The sequence below is a fragment of the Erythrolamprus reginae genome, chromosome 2 (assembly GCF_031021105.1).
Source record: "Erythrolamprus reginae isolate rEryReg1 chromosome 2, rEryReg1.hap1, whole genome shotgun sequence".
Classification (NCBI taxonomy): Eukaryota; Metazoa; Chordata; class Lepidosauria; order Squamata; family Dipsadidae; genus Erythrolamprus; species Erythrolamprus reginae.
The window spans coordinates 20,063,793-20,091,295 of record NC_091951.1 but is presented as its reverse complement, the minus strand read 5'-3'; the positions used below and the strand labels follow the sequence as shown (position 1 = coordinate 20,091,295).

Genomic DNA, 27,503 nt, shown 5'->3' with positions numbered 1-27,503 from the left:
AAATTGGGTTTTTTTACATTACTTTTAATATTAGATTTGTTCATATTGTCTTTACTGTTGTTAGCCGCCCCGAGTCTACGGAGAGGGGTGGCATACAAATCTAATAAATAAATAAATAAATAAATTGTTACTTTTCCAAGCCCTAAGTCATTGCAGGGTTTTTTCCATTGCTCTTCTTGCTCCAAATGTTTCTTTCCAGGTGCTAATGATGTTTCCAGCTCTTACTGGCTTGCAAGCTCTTTCGTTGTTACTCTCTCCAAATAAAGTTTTTTTTTTAAACCCTAACCAGGGGATTAAATAATGTGCTGAAGTTGACCAGACTAAGGATGCTAGCCAGAATCTGGTAAGCAGATTATTTTCCCTGTTTTCCTTCCCAAAAACTAAGGTGCGTCTTATACTCCAGTGCATCTTATACCCCGAAAAATATGGTATTTCCATTTTCTTAAGACAAAGCATCAGAGGCTCACATAACATTGTCTAGGTAACATTTGTTTAATCAGAACAAAGCACAAATACAGAACTGTTGCAATTCAGTTTTTGTTTAAAAGGTGCGGAGGTGTTCAGACCACGACTGTCGTTACGTGAATGCGCTGGTGCTTCAGCAAAGCCCCTTTGTGGCAAAAGCTTTTCCCGCACTCCACACATTGATAAGGTTTCTCGTGGATGTGCTTCCTTTGGTGGTCGATCAAGCTGTCGCGCCGAGAGAAGCTTCTCCCGCACTCAGGACACGCGTAGGGCCTTTCTCCTGTGTGGATCCGCTGATGGCGTATCAAGTGAGCCCGTTGCCTGAAGAACTGGCCGCACTCGGGGCATTCGAAAGGTCTCTCTCCGGTGTGGATTCTCACGTGTCTTATCAAAGTTTCCCGGGTAGGAAAGTTTTTCCCGCACTCGGGACATTCGTAAAGCCTCTTCCCCACCCGGAGGCCTCTCAAGAAATGTTCTCTTTCTTGGAATATTTTGCCAATATCGGAGTACCCCCGGGGCATCTCAACAGCGTGCAGTTGCTGGTGGTGCATTAAATGTTCTTCCTGACGGAAGCATTTCCCACATTCGGGACATCCGAAAGGCTTTTCCCCCAGTTGAATTCTTGGACATGGTTTTGGTTGGCCGTTTTCTACCCGCATTGGACCTTCGGTGGAGTCCTCCTCACTGGGGTAAGCCATCACAAACCCTGGCTTGTAGTGGTATTTCCTGCAGTACTCTGAAACCAACGGTTCCTCTGCCACAGACTGCAGTTCAGAGGTTTCACTACAGAGGGCGATAAAGTTTTCCAAAGCCTCTCTGGGCTCTGTCTCTAATGGCACCTTCCCCTGCTCCACGCCGGAATCACAACTTTGTTCGTGAACGGTTGTGGTCGCAGGAATGTTCCACTGTGAGAATTCGGTCAATGTCTCTGTCTCTCCTTCCACCTGGGAGCTCTTCAGTTGCATCCAAGGCCTCTTTTCATTACCTGAAGGGAAAGAGAGAGGAACATAGAAACATAGAAGAAGATTGACGGCAGAAAAAGACCTCGTGGTCCATCCAGTCTGCCCTTTTACTATTTCTTGTAATTTTATCTTAGGATGGATATATGTTTGTCCCAGGCATGTTTAAATCCAGTTACTGTGGATTTGCCAATCACGTCCGCTGGAAGTTTGTTCCAAGCATCTACCACTCTTTCAGTAAAATAATATTTTCTCATGTTGCTTCTGACCTCAGATTGTGTCCCCTTGTTCTTGTGTTCACTTTCCTATTAAAAACACTTCCCTCCTGAACCTTATTTACCCCTTTAACACATTTAAATGTTTCGATCATGTCCCCCCTTTCCCTTCTGTCCTCCAGACTATACAGATTGAGTTCACGAAGTCTTTCCTGATACGTTTTATGCTTAAGACCTTCCACCATTCTTGTAGCCCATCTTTGGACCCGTTCAATTTTGTCAATGTCTTTTTGTAGGTGAGGTCTCCAGAACTGAACACAGTACTCCAAATGTGGTCTCACCAGCGCTCTATACAGCGGGATCGCAATCTCCCTCTTCCTGCTTGTTATCCCTCTAGCTATGCAGCCAAGCATCCTACTTGCTTTCCCTGCCGCCTGAACCTTTGTCAGAACCGTTGTCTGAATCTGCTCATTTCTTTCCTACAATCTTTTTATTTTTTAATGGCTGTTCTCACTTCCCACTTCCTTCTTCCTATTCTTTCCTAGCAATGAGCACCCCCAAGAAATAAGTCCACACACACACAGATTTGACAAGATTTAAGCATGTAATTTCTAATAGTTTAGTAGCAAAGGAGGGTTAAAAGACATCAACAAAGCCAGAATTAAATCCGTTCGTCACAGCTGCTCATTCGAGTCTCAAGCAATAATGTAAACTTCCAATTAGTCTCTCTTTGATCTCGGATCTCTAATTAACATGACTCACTTTCAATTGGCAGGAAGCCCCCAGATAAAGATTTCAGCTTCTTAATTTGTAATTCACAGAAACAGTCCAAAAGCATGATCAGAACATCTCTCACATCCGAACGTTGACTTCCGCACTAGCTCGTCACGAGACTCACCCTTAAATAGCCAAAAGGCGTGGCCAAATGTTCTAGAGATCTAGTCATGCAGAGACCTCCTCCTGTTCAGCCATTCATGTCTTCTGACACCCCTGCGCACCCTGGCATCGAGAAGAGGCTATTCCTCCTGAGTCACTCATGGGCACCTCTGGAACTGCAACAGGCCCCGCTTGGCTTTCTGACCCCACATCCTCTCCAACCTCCTCGGTATCAGACTTGGGTGCAAGTATACCAGCCCACACCCATTTCTCGATCCTCAGAATCCGTCATCAGCATAGGTTGCAGACGGGCCACACCACTTCCAACTAAGTTAGAATGTGGTTACTAAACATCCGTCTTCCCTGCCTCGCCATCTGGTTATATGATACACATTATTTATTTATTTATTTATTTATTTATTTATTTATTTGATTTATATGCCGCCCCTCTCCGTAGACTTGGGGCGGCTAACAACAGTAAAAAACAATATAAACAAATCTAATATTAAAAGTAGTTTAAAAACCCCAATTTAAGAAACCAATCATACATACAAACATACCATGCATAAATGTTGTAAGCCTAGGGGGAAGGGAATATTTCAATTCCCCCATGCCTGACGACAGAGGTGGGTTTTAAGAAGCTTACGAAAGGCAAGGAGGGTGGGGGCAACTCTAATATCTGGGGGGAGTTGGTTCCAGAGGGTCGGGGCCGCCACAGAGAAGGCTCTTCCCCTGGGTCCCGCCAGACGACATTGTTTAGTCGACGGGACCCGGAGAAGGCCAACTCTGTACATTCAGGGATTCAGAACGCGATAATTAAAAGTTATTAAATGTATAACGATGGAATTGCCTTGGTTCTCCTCAGTGGTATGTAGGATGTGAGCCAAGAAAATATTGGGTTACATTTCATATGGTGGAAATATACAGATAGTCCTCATTTAATGATCAGTTGCTTAGCAACCGTTGATAAGGAGCCCTGCTAGTGCAGTGGTTAGAATGCAATATTGCAGGGTTAATTCAGCTCACCACCAGTTCGATCCTGACCAAGCATGGAAGATCACATTAGCAACTCATTAGGACTAATAAAACTTAGTAAAAGCTACATTCAAAGACGCACCCAATTTTTCATCCTCTTTTAGGGGGAGAAAGGTGTGACTTATTCTTCAAAAAATATGGTATATGCCACTCAAATCATGCTTTACGGCCCACTCGGTAGCTTATTGCCCCCTAACAATGTGGGCCTTCATTTTACCTCAGACCTTGGAAGGACGGAAAGCTGAATCAATCTTGAGCCGGTGAGAATCGAACCTCTAGCAGTTGGTAGTGTTAGCCTGCAATAATGCATTCTAACCACTGCCCTACCATGATTCAAAATCTGCCCTTCCAGAGAGACACATGCAACAGACCGCACTGCCGTATTATGTACAAGTTGATGTTTCCATGCTTTAGGTTCAAATCCCAGTAAGGGTGTGGCTACCTGATGAAGGCAAATAAGCCCAAAATAGATCTATTGTAGTCTCCCTTCCTTTTCACGATCAGCAAAACATTTATAGATTATAGCTGACGGCTATAAAAAGCTTACCTGCCTTGCAATATGGCCCCTAGTAGGGCCAAGAGGCTCTGTGGTGCTCTTTCAATATACCAGGGTGACTGAACAAAAAAATCACACATAACCCTTCCCTGGTACAAGCTGATACAGGAGATGAGCCTGTAGTCTAATGGCTAAGGTCTCTGCCTTAGAAGGCAAAGGCCCCAGGTTCAAATCCTACTAAGGATGTTGCTACCTGATGAGGGCAAATAAGCCCGAAACCCTCCCACTCGTCATCTTCAGGCTGGTGCTTCTGTCCTTGTTCTAGGGTGAACACAGGACAGAAGCACCAGCCTGAAGATGACGAGTGAGACCTCGTCGAAACGTCGCCAGAAATTTCTAAATCCTACACAGGAAGAAACCCGAATATACCAAGACCGTCATACCTGTACCCATGAAAATCTATGAAAACAAATACATACATATATACACAAAAATATGTAACCCTTCCCTGGTGCAGAGCTGAAGGGATTGGATACTTTAGCCTAGAGGATAATTCTCTGCCTTACAAGGCAAAGGTTGCAGGTTCAAGTCCCAGTGGGTATGGCTAGCTGATGAGGCCAAAATAAGGCCGAAATAGATCTATCCTAGTCTCCCTTAATTTTCAAATTCAGCAAAAAAACAAAACAACATATATTTCAACTCGCTGATCAAGATCAAAAAAGTAAGGCATAGACAGATTTCAATACAATCTCTTTAATGTTCACCTTAAGAGTTAATACAGAACCTTAGAAAATAACAGAATAACAAGAGTTGGAAGGGACTGTCGAGGTCTTCTAGTTCAACCGCTGATCAAGCAGGGAGACCCTACACTGTTCCAGACAACTGGCTGGCCAATCTCTTCTTAAAAACCTCAGTGATGGAGCATTTACAAGTTTGGGAGGCAAATTGTTCCACTGGTTAACTGTTCTCGGTTACAAAGTTTCTCCTTAATTCTAGGTTGCTTCTCTCCTTATTTAATTTCCACCCATTGCTTCTTCTACCCTCAGGTGCTTTGGAGAACAGGGGGACTCCTTCTTCTTTGTGTGCAACTCCTGAGATATTGGAACATAGAAACATAGAAGTCTGACAGCAGAAAAAGACCTCATGGTCCATCTAGTCTGCCCTTATACTATTTTCTGTATTTTATCTTAGGATGGATATATGTTTATCCCAGGCATGTTTAAATTCAGTTACTGTGGATTTATCTACCACGTCTGCTGGAAGTTTGTTCCAAGCATCTACTACTCTTTCAGTAAAATAATATTTTCTCATGTTGCTTCTGATCTTTCCCCCAACTAACCTCAGATTGTGCCCCCTTGTTCTTGTGAACACTGCTATCATGTCTCCTTCTTTTCATTAAACTAGCCATGCCTAGTTCCTGCAACCGTTCTTCATATGTTTTGGCCTCTAGTCCCTTAATCGTCTTTGTCGCTCTTCTCTGCACTCTTTCTAGGGTCTCAACATCCTTTTTTAAAAATACGGTGACCAAAACTGGATTCCAGGTGCGGCCTTACAAAGACTTTGTAAAGCAGTACAGTGATCCCTCTATTATCGCGAGGGTTCCGTTCCAAGATCCCTCGCGATAATCGATTTTTCGCGATGTAGGGTTGCGGAAGTAAAAACACCATCTGCGCATGTGCGCCCTTTTTTCTATGGCCGCGCATGCGTAGATGGTGGAGTTTGCGTTCCCCGCCACCCACGCAAAGGGGAAACCCCGATTCGGCTCCTCGCTGCTGCTGCACTATCGAGCAGATCAGCTGCTGGGCGGCCGAAGGAACCTTCCCTGGGTCTTCCCGGCCGCCCACACAAAGGGGAAACCCCGGCTCCTTGCTGATGCCCCCGCTCGCCTGCCCGCCGCCCGCCAGCAAGAGGGGGAGAGATAGAGAGAGAGAAGGAAAGAAAGAGATGAGAGAGGGAGGAAGAGAGTGTGAGAGAGGAAGAAGCAAGATAGAGAAAGAGAGAGAGAAAGAAAGATGAGAAAGGAAGGAAGAAAGTGACGTCATCGGGTGGAAAAATCGCGATATAGCGTTTCGCGAAGATCGAGATCGCGAAACTCGAGGGATCACTGTACTTCCAAAGGTGCTTTTTCAAGAGGCAGATTGAACTTCTTGTCTTTTCCCTTTCAAGACTTCCTTTCTTTTGCTTCTCATCCAAGAAACTTCTTCAACTCTTCCAGTCCCCACCGTCCAAGTCAGAGCTGTAGAAGCTTCCCGAATAAGAAGTGAAAACGTTTTGAAAGAAAACAGGAAGTTCAGGTGCCTGTTGGGGGGGGAAAAAGCACCTTTAGCGATAGCAATAGCATTCAGACTTATAGACCGCTTCATAGTGCTTTTACAGCCCTCTCTAAGCGGTTTACAAAGTCAGCATATCTCCCCCAAACAATCCGGGTCCTCATTTTACCCGCCTCAGAAGGATGCAAGACTGAGTCAACCTTGAGCCAGTGGTGAGATTTGAACGCCCTTCATGGCACGGGACCAGATTATCTCTGGGACCACCTTCTGCCGCACGAATCCCAGCGACCAGTTAGGTCCCACAGAGTGGACCTTCTCCGGGTCCCGTTGACTAAACAATGTCGTTTGGCGGGACCCAGGGGAAGAGCCTTCTCTGTGGTGGCCCTGGCCCTCTGGAACCATCTCCCCCCAGAGATTAGAGTTGCCCCCACCCTCCTCGCCTTTCGTAAGCTCCTTAAAACCCACCTCTGCCATCAGGCATGGGGGAACTGAGATATTCCTTCCCCCTAGGCCTTACAATTTATGCATGGTATGTTTGCGTGTATGTTTGGTTTTATAATAAGTATTTTTTAGTTGTTTTAGTATTGGATTGTTACATGTTGATTTTATCATTGTTGTTAGCCGCCCTGAGTCTACGGAGAGGGGCGGCATACAAATCCAATAAATAATAATAATAATAACTGCTGAACTACAACTAGCAGTTAGCTGAAGTACAGTGCTGCACTCTAACCACTGTGCCACCCCGGCAACCACCTTTGGGACAACCGTGACCTGGATGATGGAGAATCTCCACAGACAAGCGGTACTAGTCCTTTACACGCTCAAGTCCATCCCTCAGTTCATGAAATCTAGGGTTGCATTTTGTTTGTTAAAGTGGAGTTTCAAGTGATTCAAAACACTTTTTCCCAAATTGCTAGCCACATGGGCTGAGTTGCTGGTCTCTCACAGTGGTCTAGAACAGGGCTCTCCAATCTTATGTCAATGTTCCAGGTAACATCCGAACTAAATCAGAGTCCGAGTCAAAAGTACTCCTCAAAGTTCCACTTTATTGTCGAAGTCATCCTGGCACCGACTTGGAAACCTGAATCCGAGTTTCCCACTCAGTTCATATCCCTTGTCCTCCACCCACAAACTTGTCATGTTGCCCACTCAGATTGTGCCAGCGTGGCAATTCTTTCCTCCACTTCCGCCCAGGTGGGTGGGCTTAGGATGTCCTTGAACCACTCAAAAGAATGTTTTGTGGCTGCATCTGTTCCCTTATGAAAATCAATCCCTCCCGGTGAACTGGACAGGACACTATTAAAAAATGATGAAAAATTAATCGGTAAAATATATAAATTTTTGATTCGTTACGAGACAGAAGTGGAAATTGTAAAAGAGAATATGATAAGCTGGGGAATGAATTTTGGCTATACAATTGAATTAGAAAAATGGGGAATATTATGTACTAGCAATTGGCGGATGACAAAATCGACTGCATTCAAGGAAAACCAGTTAAAAATGTTTTACAGGTGGCACCTATCGCCAGAAAGACTAGCAAAAATGTTCCCCAAAACCTCTCCATTATGCTGGAAGTGTAAAAAAGAAAGAGGCACGTTCTACCATCAATGGTGGACATGCACACAGGCAAAAAATTTCTGGAATAAAATAACAAATTGGTTAAAAGAAATAGTAAATGAAGAAATTGAAAAAAAACCAGAATTATATTTATTGGGTATTTTTAATAAAAAATAATAGAAAAAGAGGTAAGATACCTAGTTTTACATATTTACTAACAGCTGCCAGAATAGTATATGCCCAACAATGGAAAATAGACAAACTACCGGAAGAAAATATAATAATTTAAAAGATACTAGACTGTGCGGAGATGGACAGGTTATCTAAAAGATTAGAGGGAAAAGAAGAATCAGATTCCTATAAAATATGGGCAAAATTTTATGATTGGCTAAAGAAAAGAGCAACAAAGAAATAAATAAAAATCTACGCAAAGCAACACGTCGAATAAAAGAATTGAAAAATTAATACTATGTGAAAGAAGTAAAATTCTCTGATCACACACCTAAAAAGTGGGGGAACTTTCATTTCCCAAATGTTGTATGTTTATGTCTTTATGTATGTTTTTTCTTTTTTCTTGTATGTTATATTTGAAAAAAAAACAAATAAAAAAAAAATTTAAAAGAAAATCAATCCCTCCCAAGTTCCCATAAACATCATAGAGAGTGTGGCAAGCCGTTAATTTATCACCAACCTCTGCACCGGCTTGACACCTTGGCTACTTTAAGACTGGTGGACCTCAACTCCCAGAATTCCTCAGCCAGCTTTGCTTTGTTGGCTGAGGAACTCTGGGAGTTGAAGTCCAGACGTCTTAAAGGGGCCAAGCTTGGAGACCCCTGGCCTGGAACTTGTGGGGATACTTCCAACACCATGTTGGTTAAATATCTTCTAACAATGTCTTTCGTCGTCGTCAGCCATTCAGTCCTGTGTGACCCTCAGCCACTCTATGGTTCAGCCTAGAGTGGCCGATGTGTCCAGACACGACTGAAAATGGCTGACGATAAAAGACACCGCTTAAAGATATAGGCAGTCGTCTATTTACAAGAGTTCACTTAATGACTGTTCAAAGTTACAACGCTGAAAAAAGTGATTTATGACAACTTTTCACATTTACCATCTTTGTTAGCACCTCCCATGACTGTGTGATCAAAATTCAGGTGTTTGGTTCACACTTATGTCCCAACTTGGCAACTGGCTCACTTATGATACTTGTGTCCCAAGGTCATATGATCCCCTTTATTTATTTATTTTATTTATTTATTAGTTATTAATTGGACTTGTATGCCACCCCTCTCCGTGGACTCGGGGCATCTCACGACATATAAAAAAAACAATATACAATAAGACATCTGAAATCCAATTAATATAAATAACTAATCTAAAACCATTCTAAAAAGGCTAAAGCCTAAAAAAAATCATTCATTCGGATTCAAACCACAAACCTACATTTTTTGGGTAGATTTTGTTGAGCAAAATCAACGGGAATGCCAGATTCGCTATAATAATCGTTTTACTTGTATTAACTAACACAATACCAAAAATATCCCACCATTTATTTATGCTGGCGGGGGAATTCTGGGAGTTGAAGTCCGCAGATCTTCAAGTTGCCAAGCGTTCAACATACAGGCGGTCTTCGGCTTACGACTACAACTGAGACCCAAATTTCTAATGTTAAGTGAGACATTGGTTAAGTCTCCCCATTTTACGACCACTTGTTATGTGAATCACCATGGTTGACAAGTCAGTAACATGGTCGTTAAATGAATCTGGCTTTCCCATTGATTTTGCTCCTCAGGTTGCAAAAGGAGATCCCCCCCGAGATCCCGCAACCGTCATAAAAATGAATCCGCTGCCAACTGACTGAATTTTGATCATGTGATCAAGTGAGGCTGCAAAGCTCGTAACTGTGAAAAATGGCCGTCACTTTTTTCTGTGCCGTTGTTAACTTCGAGCCTCCACCAACTGAATGGCTGAAAATTGAGGACTACCCATCCTGTTCTAGCCTTGTCTGTAAACAAACCTTGTCAAAAGATCCAAAAACACAAGATTGCGGTCAAACCCACCATAATTATGGTTCTTCCAGGCCTCCAGTTAGGATGTTCTTGCAGTATGTACTGTTGTATAGGCTAGTCCTTGACTCACATTTCCTTTGGTGACGGTTCGAAGTTACCACGTCACTGGGAAAAAGTGACTTCAGACTAGGAGTGTCAAAGTTGCGGCCCACAGGCTGGATGTGTCACGCACTGTCCAGGCCTATGCCTGGTTTAATGAAGTGTGGAGGAGTTTATTTATTAATTAATTTATTAATCAGATTTGTATGCCGCCCCTCTCCGCAGACTCGGGGCGGCTAACAACAATAAAGACAATGTAAACAAATCTAATATTAAAAATAATCTAAAAATCCCCAATTTAAAGAACTAATCATACATACAAACATACCATGTATAAATTCTATAAGCCTAGGGGGAAGGGAAAATTTCAATTCCCCCATGCCTGACGACAGAGGTGGGTTTTGAGGAGCTTACGAAAGGCAAGGAGGGTGGGGGCAACTCTGATATCCAGGGGGAGTTGGTTCCAGAGGGTCGGGGCCGCCACAGAGAAGGCTCTTCCCCTGGGTCCCGCCAGACGACATTGCTTAGTCGACGGGACCCGGAGAAGGGACCTAACCGATCGCTGGGATTCGTGTGGCAGAAGGCGGTCCCGGAGATATTCTGGTCCGATGCCATGAAGGACACTTTGAATTGAAACCGATCGGCAACCAATGCAGACTGCGGAGTGTTGGAGTAAAATGGGCAAATTTAGAAAAGCCCATAATTGCTCTCGCAGCTGCATTCTGCACGATCTGAAGTTTCCGAACACTTTTCAAAGGTAGCCCCATGTAGAGAGCGTTACAGTAGTTGAGCCTCGAGGTGATGAGGGCATGAGTGACTGTGAGCAGTGAGTCCCGGTCCAGGTAGGGTCACAACTGGTGCACCAGGCGAACCTGGGCAAACGGCCCCCTCGCCACAGCCAAAAGATGTTTCTCTAATGTGAGCTGTGGATCGAGGAGGACGCCCCTCGATCGAGGAGTTGGGATACATCATGTGACGTTGTGAGTTTGACACCTTTGCTTACGACCGTTTCTGCATCCCCATGGACATATGATCCAAATTTGACTGCTTGGCAACCAACTCATGTTTACAACAGTCGTAAGATTAGCCAGGATCATGGGATCTCTTTTGGTGACCTTCTCACAAGCCAATTCAATAGGGAAGCCAGATTCACTTAAAAAAACCCATGTGACTAACTTAAGAACTGCCATTATTCACTTCACAAGAAAGGTTGTAAAACGAGGAAAATTCACTTAGCAGCTATCTCCCTTAGCAACCTCAGCTTTAGGCTCCATTGTGGTCGTAAGTCCACATACTTGTACATGGTTTCATTTACCATATTTTTCGGAGTATAAGACCCATTGGAGTATATGATGCACTCTGGTCAGCTTCAACACATTGTTTTATCCCCTGGTTAGGGCTGAAAAAAAACTTATTCGGAGGGAGTAGCAATAAAAAGGCAGAATTTATATGCCGCCCAGTTCCAGTGCTTCGGGAGTTAGGCACAGTGATGGGCTCCTACGGGAACAGTCAGGAACGCAATTCCGGTAGCAAATTTTGGAGCTCCACGCCAGAGCACCCAATTTGCACTGAAAGATGTTGAAACAAAACGTATAAGCCATGCCCAAGGCGTAGTAGTAAAAAATTTTGGTAGCCCATCACTGGTTAGGCGGCATATAAAGTAATAAAATAAATAAATAAAATAATTTTTAAACATAGAAACATAGAAACAAAGACCTCATGGTCCTTCTAGTCTGCCCTTATACTATTTTCTGTATTTTATCTTAGGATGGATATATGTTTATCCCAGGCATGTTTAAATTCTGCTGCACGAATCCCAGCGACCGATTAGGTCCCACAGAGTGGGCCTTCTCCGGGTCCCGTCAACTAAACAATGTCGGTTGGCGGGCCCCAGGGGAAGAACCTTCTCTGTGGTGTCCCCGACTCTCAGGAACCAGCTCCCCCCAGAGATTAGAACTGCCCCTACCCTCCTTGAATTTCGCAAACTCCTTAAAACCCACCTTTGTCGTCAGGCATGGGGGAACTGAGATATCTCCCCGGGCCTATATAATTTATGTATGGTATGTTTGTAGGTATGTCTGCTTAATAATGGGTTTTTTTAACTATTTTAAATTGTAAATTATTAGATTTGTCAGGAACTGTTTTTATTGTATTGTGAGCCGCCCCGAGTCTACGGAGAGGGGCGGCATACAAATCTAATAAATAAATAAATAAATTCAGTTACTGTGGATTTACCAACCACGTCTGCTGGAAGTTTGTTCCAAGGATCTACTACTCTTTCAGTAAAATAATATTTTCTCATGTTGCTTTTGATCTTTCCCCCAACTAACTTCAGATTGTGTCCCCTTGGTCTTGTGTTCACTCTCCTATTAAAGACACTTCCCTCCGGGACCAGCAAAGGCCTGGAGAAAACCTTCTTCCAAGAGAATAGCAATGAAAAAGCCTGCAAAAGTTTTAGGGCTGTGAAAAACATCGCCAGAGAGAGTAGCAACCTAGATACAAGGAGAAACTTTATGATGGTGAGAGCGATCAACCAGTGGAACAGGAGTTGCCTGCAGAGGTTGTGAGAGCTCCAACACTTGAGACTTTCAAAGAGAGATTGGATTGTCATTTGTCGGAAATGCTAGAATGGGGGGTTGGACTAGATGACTTACAAGGTCCCTTCCAACTATAATAATAATAATAATAGAAACATAGAAGTCTGACGGCAGAAAAAGACCTCATGGTCCATCTAGTCTGCCCTTATACTATTTTCTGTATTTTATCTTAGGATGAATATATGTTTATCCCAGGCATGTTTAAATTCAGTTACTGTGGATTTATCTACCACGTCTGCTGGAAGTTTGTTCCAAGGATCTACTACTCTTTCAGTAAAATAATATTTTCTCATGTTGCTTTTGATCTTTCCCCCAACTAACTTCAGATTGTGTCCCCTTGTTCTTGTGTTCACTTTCCTATTAAAAACACTTCCCTCCTGGACCTTATTTAACACTTTAACATATTTAAATATTTCGATCATGTCCCCCCTTTTCCTTCTGTCCTCCAGACTATACAGATTGAGTTCATTAAGTCTTTCCTGATACGTTTTATGCTTAAGACCTTCCACCATTCTTGTAGCCCGTCTTTGGACCCGTTCAATTTTGTCAATATCTTTTTGTAGGTGAGGTCTCCAGAACTGAACACAGTATTCCACCAGCATTCTAAATAGCGGGATCATAATCTCCCTCTTCCTGCTTGTTATACCTCTAGCTATGCAGCCAAGCATCCTACTTGCTTTCCCTACTGCCTGACTGCACTGTTCATCCATTTTGAAACTGTCAGAAATCACTACCCCTAAATCCTTTTCTTCTGAAGTATTTGCTAACACAGAACTGCCAATGCAATACTCAGATTGAGGATTCCTTTTCCCCAAGTGCATTATTTTACATTTGGAAACATTAAACTGCAGTTTCCTATAATAACCTGTAAATCTGTAAAAAAAAATCCTGCAAACTGGTAAGAGCCTGGAAGATCCTTAGCACCTTGTTAGGGCTGGAAAAAAACATTTTTCAGAGCAAGCAGCAATGAAAAAAAGCCTGCAAAGATTAGGGCTGGAAAAACCATACTTTGGAGGGAGCAGCAATGAAAAATCCTGCAAGAATCCAGAAGATCATTAGCATCTTATTAGGGCTGTAAAAAAAGAACTTCAAAAAAAAAGCTACGCACCCAAATTTTCAGCCTCTTTTAGGAGGGAAATAAGGTGCGTCTTATACACCGAAAAATATTTATATTTATTTGTGCTTTCATTGGCTATGACGTAGCGAGCTGCCCACAGTGGAACTAGAATCAGATGAACCCCTCAATCTAATAAATTAAATAAACAACCGTGTGATCAAGCTCAACCTTTTACACTGATACTTTCACAATAAAGGGGTGGAGCTTTGGCTTCATGGCGACAACCGTCTTCTAGAAATTTCTGCTACTCCGGCACAAACCTTGTTTCAAAATTTCAGTGATAACGTTTTTGTATTTTTTGTGTTTTCACACTGCCCTAATCCAGGACAACTACAGGCTGTTTACAACAATCTAAACAGTGTAAAAGTTATAATAAAAAACTTGTGTTTTTTTAAAATAAGCATCAAATACAGGTAGTCCTTGACTTACGACCACAACACAAAAACCAAAATTTCTGTTGTTAATGGAGACATTGGTTAAGTGCCCCATTTTACAACCTTTTGTGCCACAATTGTTAAGTTAATCACCACAGTTGTTCAGCTAGTAACATGGTTATTAAGTGAATCTGATTTCCTCATTGACTTTGCTTGTCAGAATGTCGCAAAAAGAGATCACGTGACCCCGGGACGCTGCAACAGTCATAAGGATGAGTCAGTTGCCAATTTATCATGTGACTATGCGAATATTGCACTGGTTGTGTAAAAAACAGTCTTAAGTCACATTTTCCAGGGCAGTTGTAACGTTGAATAGTCACTAAGCGAATTGTTGTAAATCAAGGACTACCTGTAACCAAAAGTAACTCAAAGGAAATTGTAGATAAATTTAAAGAAAAAAAAAACCAAACTCCATGATTTTCATCCCAAAAGGCCCTACAAAAAAGATCTTTTTCTCAGGAACTCCTCGACTTTTCACCACAATCGGGACGAGAATGTCCGTGGCTTAAGCGACATGGTCGTTAAATGAGTCATTTTATGGCCTTTTTACTTTCCCCATTGATTTTGCGCCAGATAATTCACAAATGTTACCTCAGGATAAGTACAGGGAGTCTTCGACTTACCCCCAAAACTGAGCCCCAGAATTCCCGTTGCTCAGTGAGGAAGGTGTTAAGTGAGCTTTGCCTCCTTTTGATGACTTTTCTTGCCACAGTTGCTAAGTGAATCACCTCAGTTGTTAAACTAGTCACATAGTTGTGAAGTGAATCCGGCTTCCCCGTTGTCTTTGCCGAACAGGTCGAAAAAGGGGATCGATCGCGTGACCCCGAGACACTGCAACCATCATAAATGAGTCAACTAACCAAGCATCTGAATGTAAATCACGTGACCATGGAGATACGGCAACGGTCGTTAAGTGTGACATCATCTGTATCATCTGACGGCTGCTGTGCCCCTCAGCTGGACCAGTGAAAAAGAGGACAGGCAGCATCTGGCCCGTTACAGAAAAAAATGGCTGACTCCTGACACATTTAGAAGCTGGAAATTCATCTAAAAAAACTTTTTTGAGGAAAAACATTCAAAACTGAGAATGTGCCCTTCTCTGGATATTCCTCAAGTTATGGGCACAAATTGAGGCCAGAATTTCCACGGCTTTAAGCAAGGCCTTGAAACAAGTTGTGCCCGTTTTTGTTTTTTTTTACCACGGAATCGCTGTCAGGCCGAAGCCATCGTTTTGAGTTAGAGACTTTGGCCTGCCACAAGTAGAATAGTACTGTGGGAATTGGGGAAGGGTGGTTGCATGAGGGAGAAAGATACTATCCACAACAAATTTCTTCCAGAAGATTCAAGGTCATCCTTTGTTCAACACCAGCCGGAAGTATACGGGAGGGTTGTGGATGTTGAGAAAACCAGAGTGGTCCACACGATGAAGTTATGGGTGTGGAGACGAGAGATGAACCTTAACCTGGGTGGGGATCTGTAGGAAAAGTTAGTATCGGTTTGGCTACAGTACGTATCCCACACGGCTCTGTTAATAAATTGGAACTTGGAAGAAGGCCAAGGTTTGGACTCTGATTTATTTTTCGGATGTTTACTGGGATGCTGACACGCTGCAGTTGTTAAGTAAATTACTGCAAGTTCTTAAACAAATCTGCCTTCCCACATTGACTCGGCTGGTCAGCAGCTGACTAGGAAAGTCATAAACGGCAATCAGGTGACTCCAGGATGCAGCAACAGTCACAATTCCACGCCGGTGGCCATGTTTGATCATGTGATCGTGGAGATACCGCAAGGATCCTAACTTTACCAGCTGTAAGCCCCCCATTTCAGGGCCATTTTAACTCCAAACAGTCAGTAAACGATTGGTTGTTAAGTTGAAGACTACTAGGAGTGGCCAGTTTTCGAGACGTTAACCTGATTTACCCCGTAAATCAAGAAAGCAAATTTATTCATCTGTAGTAACTGCAATTATAGCAGATATGTTAAACCAGTTGTGCTACTTATACTAACTATTACTTTAAAAAAAAAAAGCCACATTAAACCACCCCAATTCGCTGGCATAGAAATTCAGTAAACGTAAAAGAAAGAAAGGAATTAACAGAATTGCAGAGCTGACTGGATTCCAGGAAGGCTGCTGTGGCCTATCAGGAAATTACTGACACCCCAAACTCCTCACCGTCCTCAATAGCAATAGCTTAGACTTATCTACCGCTCTACAATGTTTTACAGCCCTCTATAAGCGGTTTACAGTCAGCATATCCCCCCGCCCCCTCCAACGATCGGGGTCCTCATTTTACCTCAGACCTCGGAAGGATGGAAGGCTGACTTGACCTTAAGCCAGGGAAGATCGAACTCCTGGCAGTCGGCAGAGTTAGCCTGCAGTACTGCATTATAACCACTGCACCAGCACAGCTCACAGCAGTCTAACTCTCACCAACCTACGGCAATAGCACTTAGACTTCTATACCACTTTATAGCCCTCTCTAAGCGGTTTACAAGTGTCGGCCAACAATCTAGGTCCTCATTTGACCGACCTTGGAAGGATAGAAGGCTGAGTCAAACCTTGAATTGAACTGCTGGCCGTTGGCAGAGTTAACCTGCAGTACGGCATCGTAACGACTGCACCACCGCGGCTCACCAAACGGGCCGTGAAGTTTCATTTGGGATCTACTTTGTTGTGAAGGAGCCGGCATCTAACGCACTTCCTTCGATTCTATGATTGTAAAGAAAGAGAGACGAGAGGGCAAAACACCCAAGCCCAAGCCCTGAGGAGGGGGTGATCCTACTAACCAGCTAACGCACGACCCGAAAAACGAGGTCAGCACTGAAACCGTGCCGGCAGACAACGCTTCCTTTTCAAGCGAATGCTTCTGTCTGACAAGCCTCCCTGAGAAGAGGGGGGAGCAGGAGCGGGAGGAGAAGTGGAAGAGGCCTCAGAATTGTTGCATGGCTCTGCCGAGTCTTGGGACTCTGTCGATGTTTCAGAACGGGGCGTTGGGGAAGGAAAGGAGGCCTCTTGGACAGGGGAGGTAAGAACGGGCAGAGACGGAGCCGTACGGCCCTTGCAAATGATGGACAAGACATCCTGGAGGATTCCGGTCCGGTTCGAGTGCCCGGCTTGAAGGTTCCAGCCTTTCTCGCGTAAGTAGCCTTCCAGCTTCTCCACCGCTTTCCTTTCGCACTCTTCCCACGCCTTCTCGATTTCACTAGAGGGTGCCGGGTCGGCCTTGTGGGAGCCCGGCAGGGCCGGGTCTTTGAGAGGGCTTCCCGTCGCAGGGTCCCCAATTCCGCCTCGGCCGAAGTCCGCTCTCCTTTCCTGCCAGGACTTGCGAATGCTTCTCATCCGTTCGGCGTTGGTCATTGATAGCTTTTGGCTTCCTGTGAGGGGAGGAAGAGAGAAACACCGGCGTCTTAAAAGAGTAAATGTGTTGCTGGGACAGAGACTTGTATCTGTGCATGCACCCATCAGCCTTTTTCTGGCCTTTGAAGGAAAAAAATACACAACGAGGTGTGACGGCATGGGTGCAGCTGCTTTCTTTGTCTGGGATTTTAAAAAAGGAATGTGTGGCAACAATATTGTGGAAAGAGGTGAAAGAGCCTAAGACAGTGACAGCGAAACTGTTTTCCCACACCTATCATTCAATATCCAGGGAGGGCAAAAACAGCTTCCCCTGCCCCCCCTAGAGGCCCTCTGGAGGCCGGAAGTGGCCCATTTCCTTACTTCCGGTGGGACCAGTAGGCCCGTTTTTCACCCTCCCCAGGCTGCAGAGGATTCTCTAGCTAGAGCAGTGATGGTGAACCTATGGCATGGGTGCCACAGGTGGTACACAGAGCCATATCTGCTGGGCCGTAAGCTGTTGCCCTAGTTCAACTCCAATATTTATTTATTTTTATTTTATTTACTTATTTTGTCCAATACAAATTGAAAGTTAAGGAGAATAAAAATGTGTAGTAGTAAATATCAGGGAAGGGATAGAAGAAGAGATATGAGAATAGAATACATCAATGAAGAGTAGAGGAAGGATATATGGATGGGAGAAAAGATATATAAAAATATAGGAGAAACAATTGGACAGGGGACAGGAGGCACACTAGTGCACTTATGCTCGCCCCTTACTGACCTCTAAGGAATCTGGAGAAGTCAACCATGGAAAGTCTAAGGGAAAAATGTTGGGGGTTGACACCACGGAGTCTGGTAATGAGTTCCACGCTTCAACAACTCGATTGCTAAAGTCATATTTTTTACAGTCAAGTTTGGAGTGGTTGATATTAAGTTTGAACTTGTTGCGTACTCTTGTGTTATTGCGGTTGAAGCTGAAGTAGTTGTTGACAGGCAGGATGTTGCAGCATATGATCTTGTGGGCAATACTTAGATCATGTTTAAGGCGTCGTAGTTCTAAACTTTCTAGACCCAGGATTGTAAGTCTATTTTCGTAGGGTAATATGCATGTGTGTGCTGGCCAGCTGATTTTTGGTTCATACAGAGGCTCTGGGAGGGCGGTTTTTGGCTTCCACAGAGCCTCCATGGGTGGGGTGGGACGTTTTTACCCTCCCACAGCTCCAGGGAAGCCTGTGGGGGGCAAAACACGAGCCTATTGGGCCCACCAAAGCACGAGCCTATTGGGAAACAGGCTGTTTCTGGCCTCCAGGGGGCCTTCGGGAGGGGTGTGTGTGAGAGAAGCTGTTTTCACCCACCCAGGCATTGAATTATGGGTGTGGGCACTCATGCATGTACGATAGCATGCGCCCACATTCTTTGGGCACCCAAGGAAAAAAAGGTTCGCCATCACTGCCCTAGAGCCTGGGGAAAGCAAAAATGACCCTCCACCCTCCCGAAGCCCAAAACACCTTCCCTACGGCACACGTTCACCATCACTGGCCTAAGATAACCGCCCTGGAAACAATTTCTGAGCTTGGTGGTTTTCCTTAAACATTTCATTACCAAACAAAGTAACATTCATTCATTCATTTACTAGATTTGTATGCCGCCCCTCTCCGAAGACTTGGGGTGGCATACAAATCTAATAGTATCATCCTCAGTGTATCAATTATCTAGTTGGTATGAAATGTCTACAAAAAAAACACCACACCCGAGGAGCAACAAAGACCACACAATTCAACCCTGAGCTACAAATATTATCTTCTATATTCAATTTACAGGAAGGCCATACTCTAAATAGGATGATAGAGATACATTCCTAAAGAAAGACGAATAGAATAGAATAGAATACAACAGAACAGAATAACTGTGGCAACAGTTAAAACAATCAACTTCTGCCTCCAGAAGTTGTGAGTTCTCCAACAATGAGATATCCCCTCCCGGAATTGAAATATCCCCTCCCCCTAGGCTTATAAAATTTATGCATGGTATGTCTGTGTGTATGATTAGTTTCTTAAATAAGGGTTTTTAAAATTAACTTAAATATTAGATTTGTTCATATTGTTTCACTATTGTTGTTAGCCGCCCCGAGTCTACGGAGAAGGGCGGCATACAAATCTAATAAATAAAATAAATAAATTGTAAGTTTGTTAAACTAAAAAAGAGAGAGATTGGACAGCCATTTTGTCCGAAATGGTGTAGACCAAGGGTGTCAAACTCCATTTCATTGAGGGCCACGTCAGGGTTGTGTTTGATCTCAGGTGGGGGGTGGGGCCACGGCCACAGTGGATGTGACCCACTAGTCACCACTCGTGTTGGGAGGGTGTGCCTGTGGTGGCTCAAGCACTCTGCCAGCGAACGTGGGCTCCTGGTCTCTGTTTTCGGCTGCGATGGCCTCCTGCAACCCTCTGCCAGCAAAAAGGGAGCTCAGGAGTGCGTTTCCATTTTCTCCAGCAGAGGTAACATAACTTGGTCTTTCATTGTTTCCAGGGCAACCCCGGTCCGGATGTGGCCTGCGGGCCTTGAGTTTGACACCCCTGCTACCGTGTTTCCCCGATAGTAAGACACCCCCGATTGTAAGACGTATCGGGGGTTTCAGGGGGGTCGGCTAATATAAGCCGTACCCCAAAAGTAAGACATATGTCTTACTTTCGGGGAAACACGGGGGTATTGCCGGGGGGGGGGAGCCCGATGACGTCGGGAAGACCCAGGGAAGGTTTCTTCGGCCGCCCAGCAGCTGATCTGCTCGGCAGCGCGGCAGCAGCCCTGGTGGCGGTTCCCTCGGCAGCGGGGTGGCAGGGAGAGGCTTGCGGCCGCCGAGCAGGTCAAACCGAAGGACGGCGCTGGCCCGAAGCGAGCCGAGCGGGCGGCGGCTTGCAGCGAAGGCGCTCGTCCCAGCAGCCGAGTCCTGCCGAGGCTCGGCTGCAAGCGGCCAGCGAGGCCGACCGGCTCCGAGGCGAGCGGCCGGAGCTGCGCCCTCCTTCGCCCGCCTCCTTTCCGGCAGGCAGGTGGGGCTGCCCAACTGCGCAGAGCGGCTCCTCCCCTCCAGACACACGCTTCCCCGACACGCGTCTGCGGCTCCACGCGTGCACCAAGGGAAATCCTTTGTGCCTTGCCGCCGAGCTCTCCCACCTGCTCGGCGGCCGCAAGCCTCTCCCTGCCACCGCGCTGCCGAGGGAACCGCCGCCAGGGCTGCTGCCGCGCTGCCGAGCAGATCAGCTGCTGGGCGGCCGAAGAAACCTTCCCTGGGTCTTCCCCGCCGCCCACGCAAAGGGGAAACCCCAATCTTCGCCTCCTCGCTGCTGCGCCGCTGAAAGGAGCCTTTCAATTTTTTTCCAATGTAAGACATACCCCGAAAGTAAGACGTAGTGGGGCTTTTGGGGGTAAAAAGAAAGTAAGACACTGTCTTACTTTCGGGGAAACAGGGTATAATTTTCTGCCTGAGGAGGGGGTTGGACTAGAAGACCTCCGAAGTCCCTGCCAATTCAATATTGATTGGCTCCTAGTATTATTTGATTACTTATTTGTACCCGGATTATCATTAAGTGTTGTACCTCATGCTTCTTGATGAACTTTTCTTGAATGTACACTGAGAGCATATGCAACAATGACAAATACCATGTGTGTCCAATCGCAATTGGCCAATAAAGAATTCTATTCTATTCTCTATTTTATTTTATTTTTTCTATTCTATTCCATTCTATATTATTTTTATTCTATTCTATTCTAATCATTTCTTATTCTATTCTACTGTATCATTTCCTATTCTATTCAATCATTTCCTATTCTATTCTATTTTTCATTCTATTCTCTATTCTATTCTATTTTATTTTTTCTATTCTATTCCATTCTAATTTTCTTATTCTATTCTATTTTCTATTCAATTCCCTATTTTATTTTATTTATTTTTTCTATTCTATTCCATTCTATTCTAATATTCTATTCTATTCTATCATTTCTTATTCTATTCTACCATATCATTTCCTATTCTATTCAATCATTTCTATTCTATTCTATTCAATTCTTTTTTTCTATTCTATTCCATTCTGTTCTAATTTTTTAATTATATTATATTCTACTCTATTCTATCATTTCTTATTCTATTCTATTTTCTATTCCATTCTCTATTTTATTTTATTTTTCCTATTCTATTCGATTCTAATTTTATTCTATTCTGTTCCATTTTCTGTTCAATTCCCTATTTTATTTTATTTTCTATTCTATTCCATTCTATTCTAATTTTTTATTCTATTCTATTCTGTCATTTCTTATTCTATTCTACTCTATCATTTCCTATTCTATTCTATTTCCTATTCTAATCTTTTATTCTATTCTATTCTATCATTTCTTATTCTATTCTACTCTATCATTTCCTATTCTATTCTATTTCCTATTCTAATTTTTTATTCTATTCTATTCTATCATTTCTTATTCTATTCTATATCATTTCCTATTCTATTCTATTTCCTATTCTATTCAATTCTCTATTTTATTTTATTTTCTATTCTATTCCACTCTATTCTAATTTTTTTATTCTGTTCTATTCTGATCTATCACTTCCTATTTGTTCTATTCTAGTCTATTCTAGTGTAGTCTAGTCTTACCAGTATTCTATTCTTATTCTACTCTATCTTCCCTATCCTATCCTAAATAAAAAGATTGCCTTGCATACACAGGAGAGCCAATCAGAGAATGGAAAAAGACGGACAAAGCACTGAGGGAACACAAACCTGAGCGGGACATCCCATTGGACAAGCGAGGGAGATGCTTCGCCGGCTTCTTTGACTGCAGCTCCTGGGCTTCTACCTCCACTTGAATCTGGGCGGCTCTGGCCACCGGACTGGCCGAGTTCTTCAGTCTTTTGCGCCGGCGGTCCACGAGGTGATGCTGGACCTCCTTACGCCCGATCTCCCGCGGAACCACCAGCTCCTGCTCCACGCGCAGAAACTGATTCAGCTGGTTGAAAAAAGGCCTGGTTCTCCTCCCAGATCCCCACTGGCTGTGCCCTCCGAGGCAATCCTTGTAGCTTTTCCGGAGGTGTTTGGCTTTTTCCCGGCACTGGAGCCAATTCCGGTCGTAACCCCGGGCCTTCATCTGGTGTGAGATCCACTCAAACTGAGAGACCGTCCGGTAGTTTGAGAAGAGGGCTCGCTGCACGGATGTGTCTCCCCAGATCTCAATAAAAGCTTGGATTTCGTTGTCGGTCCAGCGGGGATGCTTCCAGTGGGAGCTCGTGAAATCCCGGAGCGGGCAATCGATATTCCGGGAGAACCGGGCGCCTCTTGACGGGCTGGGCGCAACCTCTGAAAGAGCAGAATCCTTGGGTCCTAAGTCGAGAAAAATGGTGAACACGAACAGAAAACGAGGCCATGTTTCACTCTGACGTGGCAGGTAGAAGTCTTTTTTTTGGGGGGGGGGAGGATGTTATTTTTAAATGGAAGGGTAAAAAATCAGCAAGGACCTAGCACGGCCACGAAGGACGTCTTTGTGACGTCAAAGCTCCGCCCATGGAATTCCCAATTGGGATTCCCCACCTCCTTTCCAGCCTCCCAACCGGCCTGACAGCTCCGCGGCTCTTTTGAAAAGCTAACAGCCGGGCGGCGGGGCTTCTCAGTGTCCTCCTGAACCCGAACGCCGACCCCGAACTTTTGCCGAACTTCCGGGTTCGGCGTTCAGGAGAATGCTGAGAAGCCCCCCGGCTGTTTCAAAAGGCGACAGCCAGGCGGCGGGGCTTCTCGGCGGCCTCCCGAACACCGAACCCGGAAGTTCAGCAAAAGTTCGGGTTTGGCCTTCGGGTTCAGGAGGACGCCAAGAAGCCCCCCGGCTGTTTCAAAAAGCGACAGCCGGGCGGCAGGGCTTCTTGGTGGCCACCCGAACCTGAACTTTTGCCGAACTTTCAGGTTCAGCGCTCGGGTGGCGAGTTCGTAAGACAGAAAAAGTTCGGAAGAACAGGCAAAAAATTTCCAAACCCCGGGTTTGTATCTCGGATTGTTCGTATGGCGAGGGGTTCGTATCACAAGGTACCACTGTATATCTAAAGAGATAGCATCGGCTCTTATCAAGAGCCGATGCCCCAAGATATTGCCAAAATTCGACATTCAACTCATACAGGCAGAGTTCTGCTATATACAATTTCACCAAACAGATCCATATCTATATCCTTATTTTCATATTGATGAGGCCTAGATGCTGAGCTAGCTCCCTTTTGTTTGCAAACAATGCCACTTCAACAACACAGGCTACAAAGTTTTCCAAAGCTGTGTGAAATTTAAAGACCATTAATTGCAAATTTCTTCCTGATTTCTTCCGGTGGTGTAACTTTTGCACTATAAGCTTAAAAAAAAATAGGTAGGTCTGAACTTACAACTTTTATTTATTTATATTTTTTAATAATTAAATGTTTAAATGTTTATTTTTACATTTTTTATTTTTACATTTTTAAATTTAAATTTTCTAATTTTTTAATTGTTTTAATTTTATTTTTTTAATAATTAATAATTAAATTAAATTATTAAATTGTTAAATTTTAATTGAAGGAGGTATTATTTTTAAAATAATAAAAATTTAAAATTAAAGCAATTATTTAAAGCAATTAAAAATTAAAACAATTAAAAGTTTTTTATTTATTTTTTAAATTAAAATATTTATAAAGGCACAGAAAAGTATAATTTTAACCATTTTTACATATATGACCGTTGTGGCATCCCCATGATGCTTGTATCCTAAGATTTTAATTAATATTGATTGTTTCTTCATTGGTTATTTGACCCCTATGACAGTCATTAAGTGTTGTACCACATGATTCTTGACAAATGTATCTTTTTCTTTTATGTACGTTGAGAGCATATGCACCAAAGACAAATTCCTTGTGTGTCCAATCACACTTGGCCAATAAAATTCTATTCTATTCTATGATCAAAATCCAGCCACTTTGCCAGCTGGTTCATGTTTATAACGGTAGCAGTGTCCCGGGATCATGTGATCCCCTTTTGCAAATCCTTTGACAAGCAAAGTCATGGGGGAAACCAGATTCACTTAACAACCGTGTTACTAAGTGAACAACTGCAGTGATGAACTTAACAACTGCGGCAAGAGAGGCTGCATAATAGGGGAAAATTCTCTTAACAAACATCTTGCTTAGCAACATAAACTTTGGGCTCAATTGTGGTTGTAACTCAGTGACTACCTGTGGAGTTTTACTGACTATAGTGGCGGTGGAATCCTCTGAAGTCTGCTACCGGTTCTGTGAGTCCGCTTCTGAGCCCAACATAGAGCTAAAAAAGAAACATTCTGAAGTCTTCTCAGTCTGCAAAGGTAAAGCGGATCCACTGTGCCACGCGATTTAGATTAGCTACTGTTGTAGTTAGCTCAGGCCCAGCTCCTGCCCCAAGGACTGTGGATGTGGGGGAGACATCCCCATGCTGCAGGCCTGTTTTGCCCCCCCGGTGGAATCTGCTGATGAAGGCTCCTCTGACCCAGAAGACATGAGTGACAGGGAGGAGAGTGTGGCAGACAGCTCAGAAGGAGATCAATTATCTAGCTCCTCCTTGGATTCAGAACGAGAGTTAATGATACAGCCACGCATGCGGAGAGCGATGCATAGGCAGCAACAGCTGAGAGATTATTATCAAAGAAAATGAGGCCACCTGTGGTTGGGTGGGGCTGTGGTGATTAGTGAGGCTGCTATAAATAGCAGCCTGTGGGTTTGGCCATTGTGGAGGATTATCTAATCGTTGTGTTTCATGACTGCTTTGCTGACTTTGACCTTTTGTGTGCTGATTTTTCCCCACTTTGAAACTAAACCAGACCAAAGTGTGTTTCACTTTGTGAAAGAAGAAGGACTGTGAATTGCCTCACAGCTGCAAGCTAAGTATCACAGGACTGATAAGGGACTTGTACAAATTACCAGTTTGTTTGGAGACAAGTGCTCTTTGCTATACCAAAAGAAGGCTTGGTTTAAGTGAATTTTCATTATAAAGAACATTGTTTTGAATTTTCAAACGTGTGTGTGTCTGAAATTTGTACCTGTGAATTTTTGGGAGGAGTCTACCAGACAGCCCGACAGAACAAAGCAGAAAATCCGACGATTCTAGCTAATATAATTCGCGCGTCACAGCAGATCGTTGCCTAGCTGATTGTTGCAAATACGATTCTCCCAAACTGGTAGTATTTTTTTACTACTGGTTCGGGAGAACCGGTGCGAACCGGTAGCATTTCACCCCTGGACTGTAGGTCCATTTTTCTGGGATCCTTTCTTGCCAAGCAATGCCTTAAAATACTTGAAATAAACCTCTAGAAAAAGAAAGATGGTTGAGAAGAATTAGGAAGCTCTCCAAACTCACCCCCCTCGCTCAAGGGAAGTCGGAAATTATTCTTGCAAAGGTGAGACACGGTCTTTCTCTTACCTCTTTTGCGGTCTGTAATTGTCTCGCTTTCGACAGGAAACTGGATGAAAACCGGCTCATCATCTTCTTCTTCTGGATTGGAAGTCAGATCTGGTTTGGGCACCAAGAGTCCCTCTTAGGGTTCAAGAGAAAGGGAGACGGGAGATTATTTGGGGTAAAAATTCTGGGGAATTCTTAGATAAACATAGATCCATCCTAAGATAAAATACAGCCCTTGAAGAGATCCAGTTGCCCCCCCCCCCCATTTCCCCCATTTGGAATAGACACATCTTTCCTAGTTGAATACCATATTTTTCTGAATATAAGATACCTCTGCCAGGGAAAAACAGAGCTTAAGAAGGCCATGCAGGGCCCTCCTGAGTTCTGTTTTTGCTGGCAGAGGGTTTCAAGAGGCTGTTGCAGCCAAAAATGGGTGTGAACAGACTCAAACTCAACCCGGATAAGACGGAGTGGCTGTGGGTTCTGCCTCCCAGGGACAATTCCATCTGTCCATCCATTACCCTGGGGGGGAATTATTGACCCCCTCAGAGAGGGTCCGCAAATTGGGCATCTTCCTCGATCCACAGCTCACATTAGAGAACCATCTTTCAGCTGTGGCGAGGGGGGCGTTTGCCCAGGTTCACCTAGTGCACAGTTGCGGCCCTATTTGGACCGGGAGTCACTGCTCCCAGTCACTCATGTCCTCATCACCTCGAGGTTCAACTACTGTAACGCTCTCTACATGGGGCTACCTTTGAAAAGTGTTTGGAAACTTCAGATCGTGCAGAATGCAGCTGCGAGAGCAATCATGGGCTTCCCAAAATATGTCCATGTTACACCAACACTCCGCAGTCTGCATTGGTTGCCAATCAGTTTCTGGTCACAATTCAAAGTGTTGGTCATGACCTATAAAGCCCTTCATGGCATCAGACCAGAATACTTCCGTGACCGCCTTCTGCCGCACGAATCCCAGCGACCGGTTAGGTCCCACAGAGTTGGCCTTTTCCGGGTCCCGTCGACTAAACAATGTCGTCTGGCGGGACCCAGGGAAGAGCCTTCTCTGTGGCAGCCCCGACCCTCTGGAACCAGCTCGCCACGGAGATTAGTACTGCCCCCACCCTCCTTGCCTTTCGCAAACTCCTTAAAACCCATCTCTGCCGTCAGGCATGGGGGAATTGAGATATCCCCCTCCCCCAAGCCTATACAGTTTATGCATGGTATGGTTGTTTGTATGTTTTGCTTTTAATAACGGGTTTTTTATTGTTTTTTAAATTATGAGATTTGTTGTACATTGTTTTGTTGTTGCTGTGAGCCGCCCCGAGTCTACGGAGAGGGGCGGCATTCAAATCAAATCAATATCAAATCAAATCAAATCAAATCAAATCAAATCAAACCAAACCAAACCAAACCAAACCAAACCAAATAACAAACAAACAAACAAACAATAAATAGAAATCGGGAGCCTGTTTTCGCTGGCAGAGCACTTGGGCCACAGGCGCTTCGTACACAGTCATGCTGGACAGACCCATCCCAGCCCTGAGGTTGAACATAACCTGGATGCAGCCCTCAATGAAATCGAGTTTGACACCTCTGAGGTAGAGGCCCTTGAACCAA

At 44.1% G+C, this 27,503-nt stretch overlaps 1 protein-coding gene across 3 annotated transcripts in view; it reads right to left on the bottom strand.

The window, feature by feature from the left end:
• Positions 1 to 468: 468 nt before the first annotated feature.
• LOC139159838 (zinc finger protein 250-like) overlaps positions 469 to 27,503 on the bottom strand; it is a 28,482-nt gene continuing 1,447 nt past the window's right edge. Inside the window, exons 3-6 of one of the 3 annotated variants that reach the window (XR_011557854.1) lie at positions 25,911 to 26,024; positions 22,236 to 22,832; positions 14,753 to 17,504; positions 469 to 1,450 (exon numbers count right to left, since the gene is read on the bottom strand). Coding sequence is in view for 2 of the 3 variants with exons in the window: in XM_070737257.1 (XP_070593358.1) it covers positions 16,945 to 17,504; positions 22,236 to 22,832; positions 25,911 to 26,024 (1,271 nt within the window). In the remaining variant the exon portion in view is untranslated. The remainder of the gene's footprint in view (positions 1,451 to 14,752; positions 17,505 to 22,235; positions 22,833 to 25,910; positions 26,025 to 27,503) is intronic. The other 2 variants (XM_070737257.1, XM_070737258.1) reach the window with 2 other exon arrangements.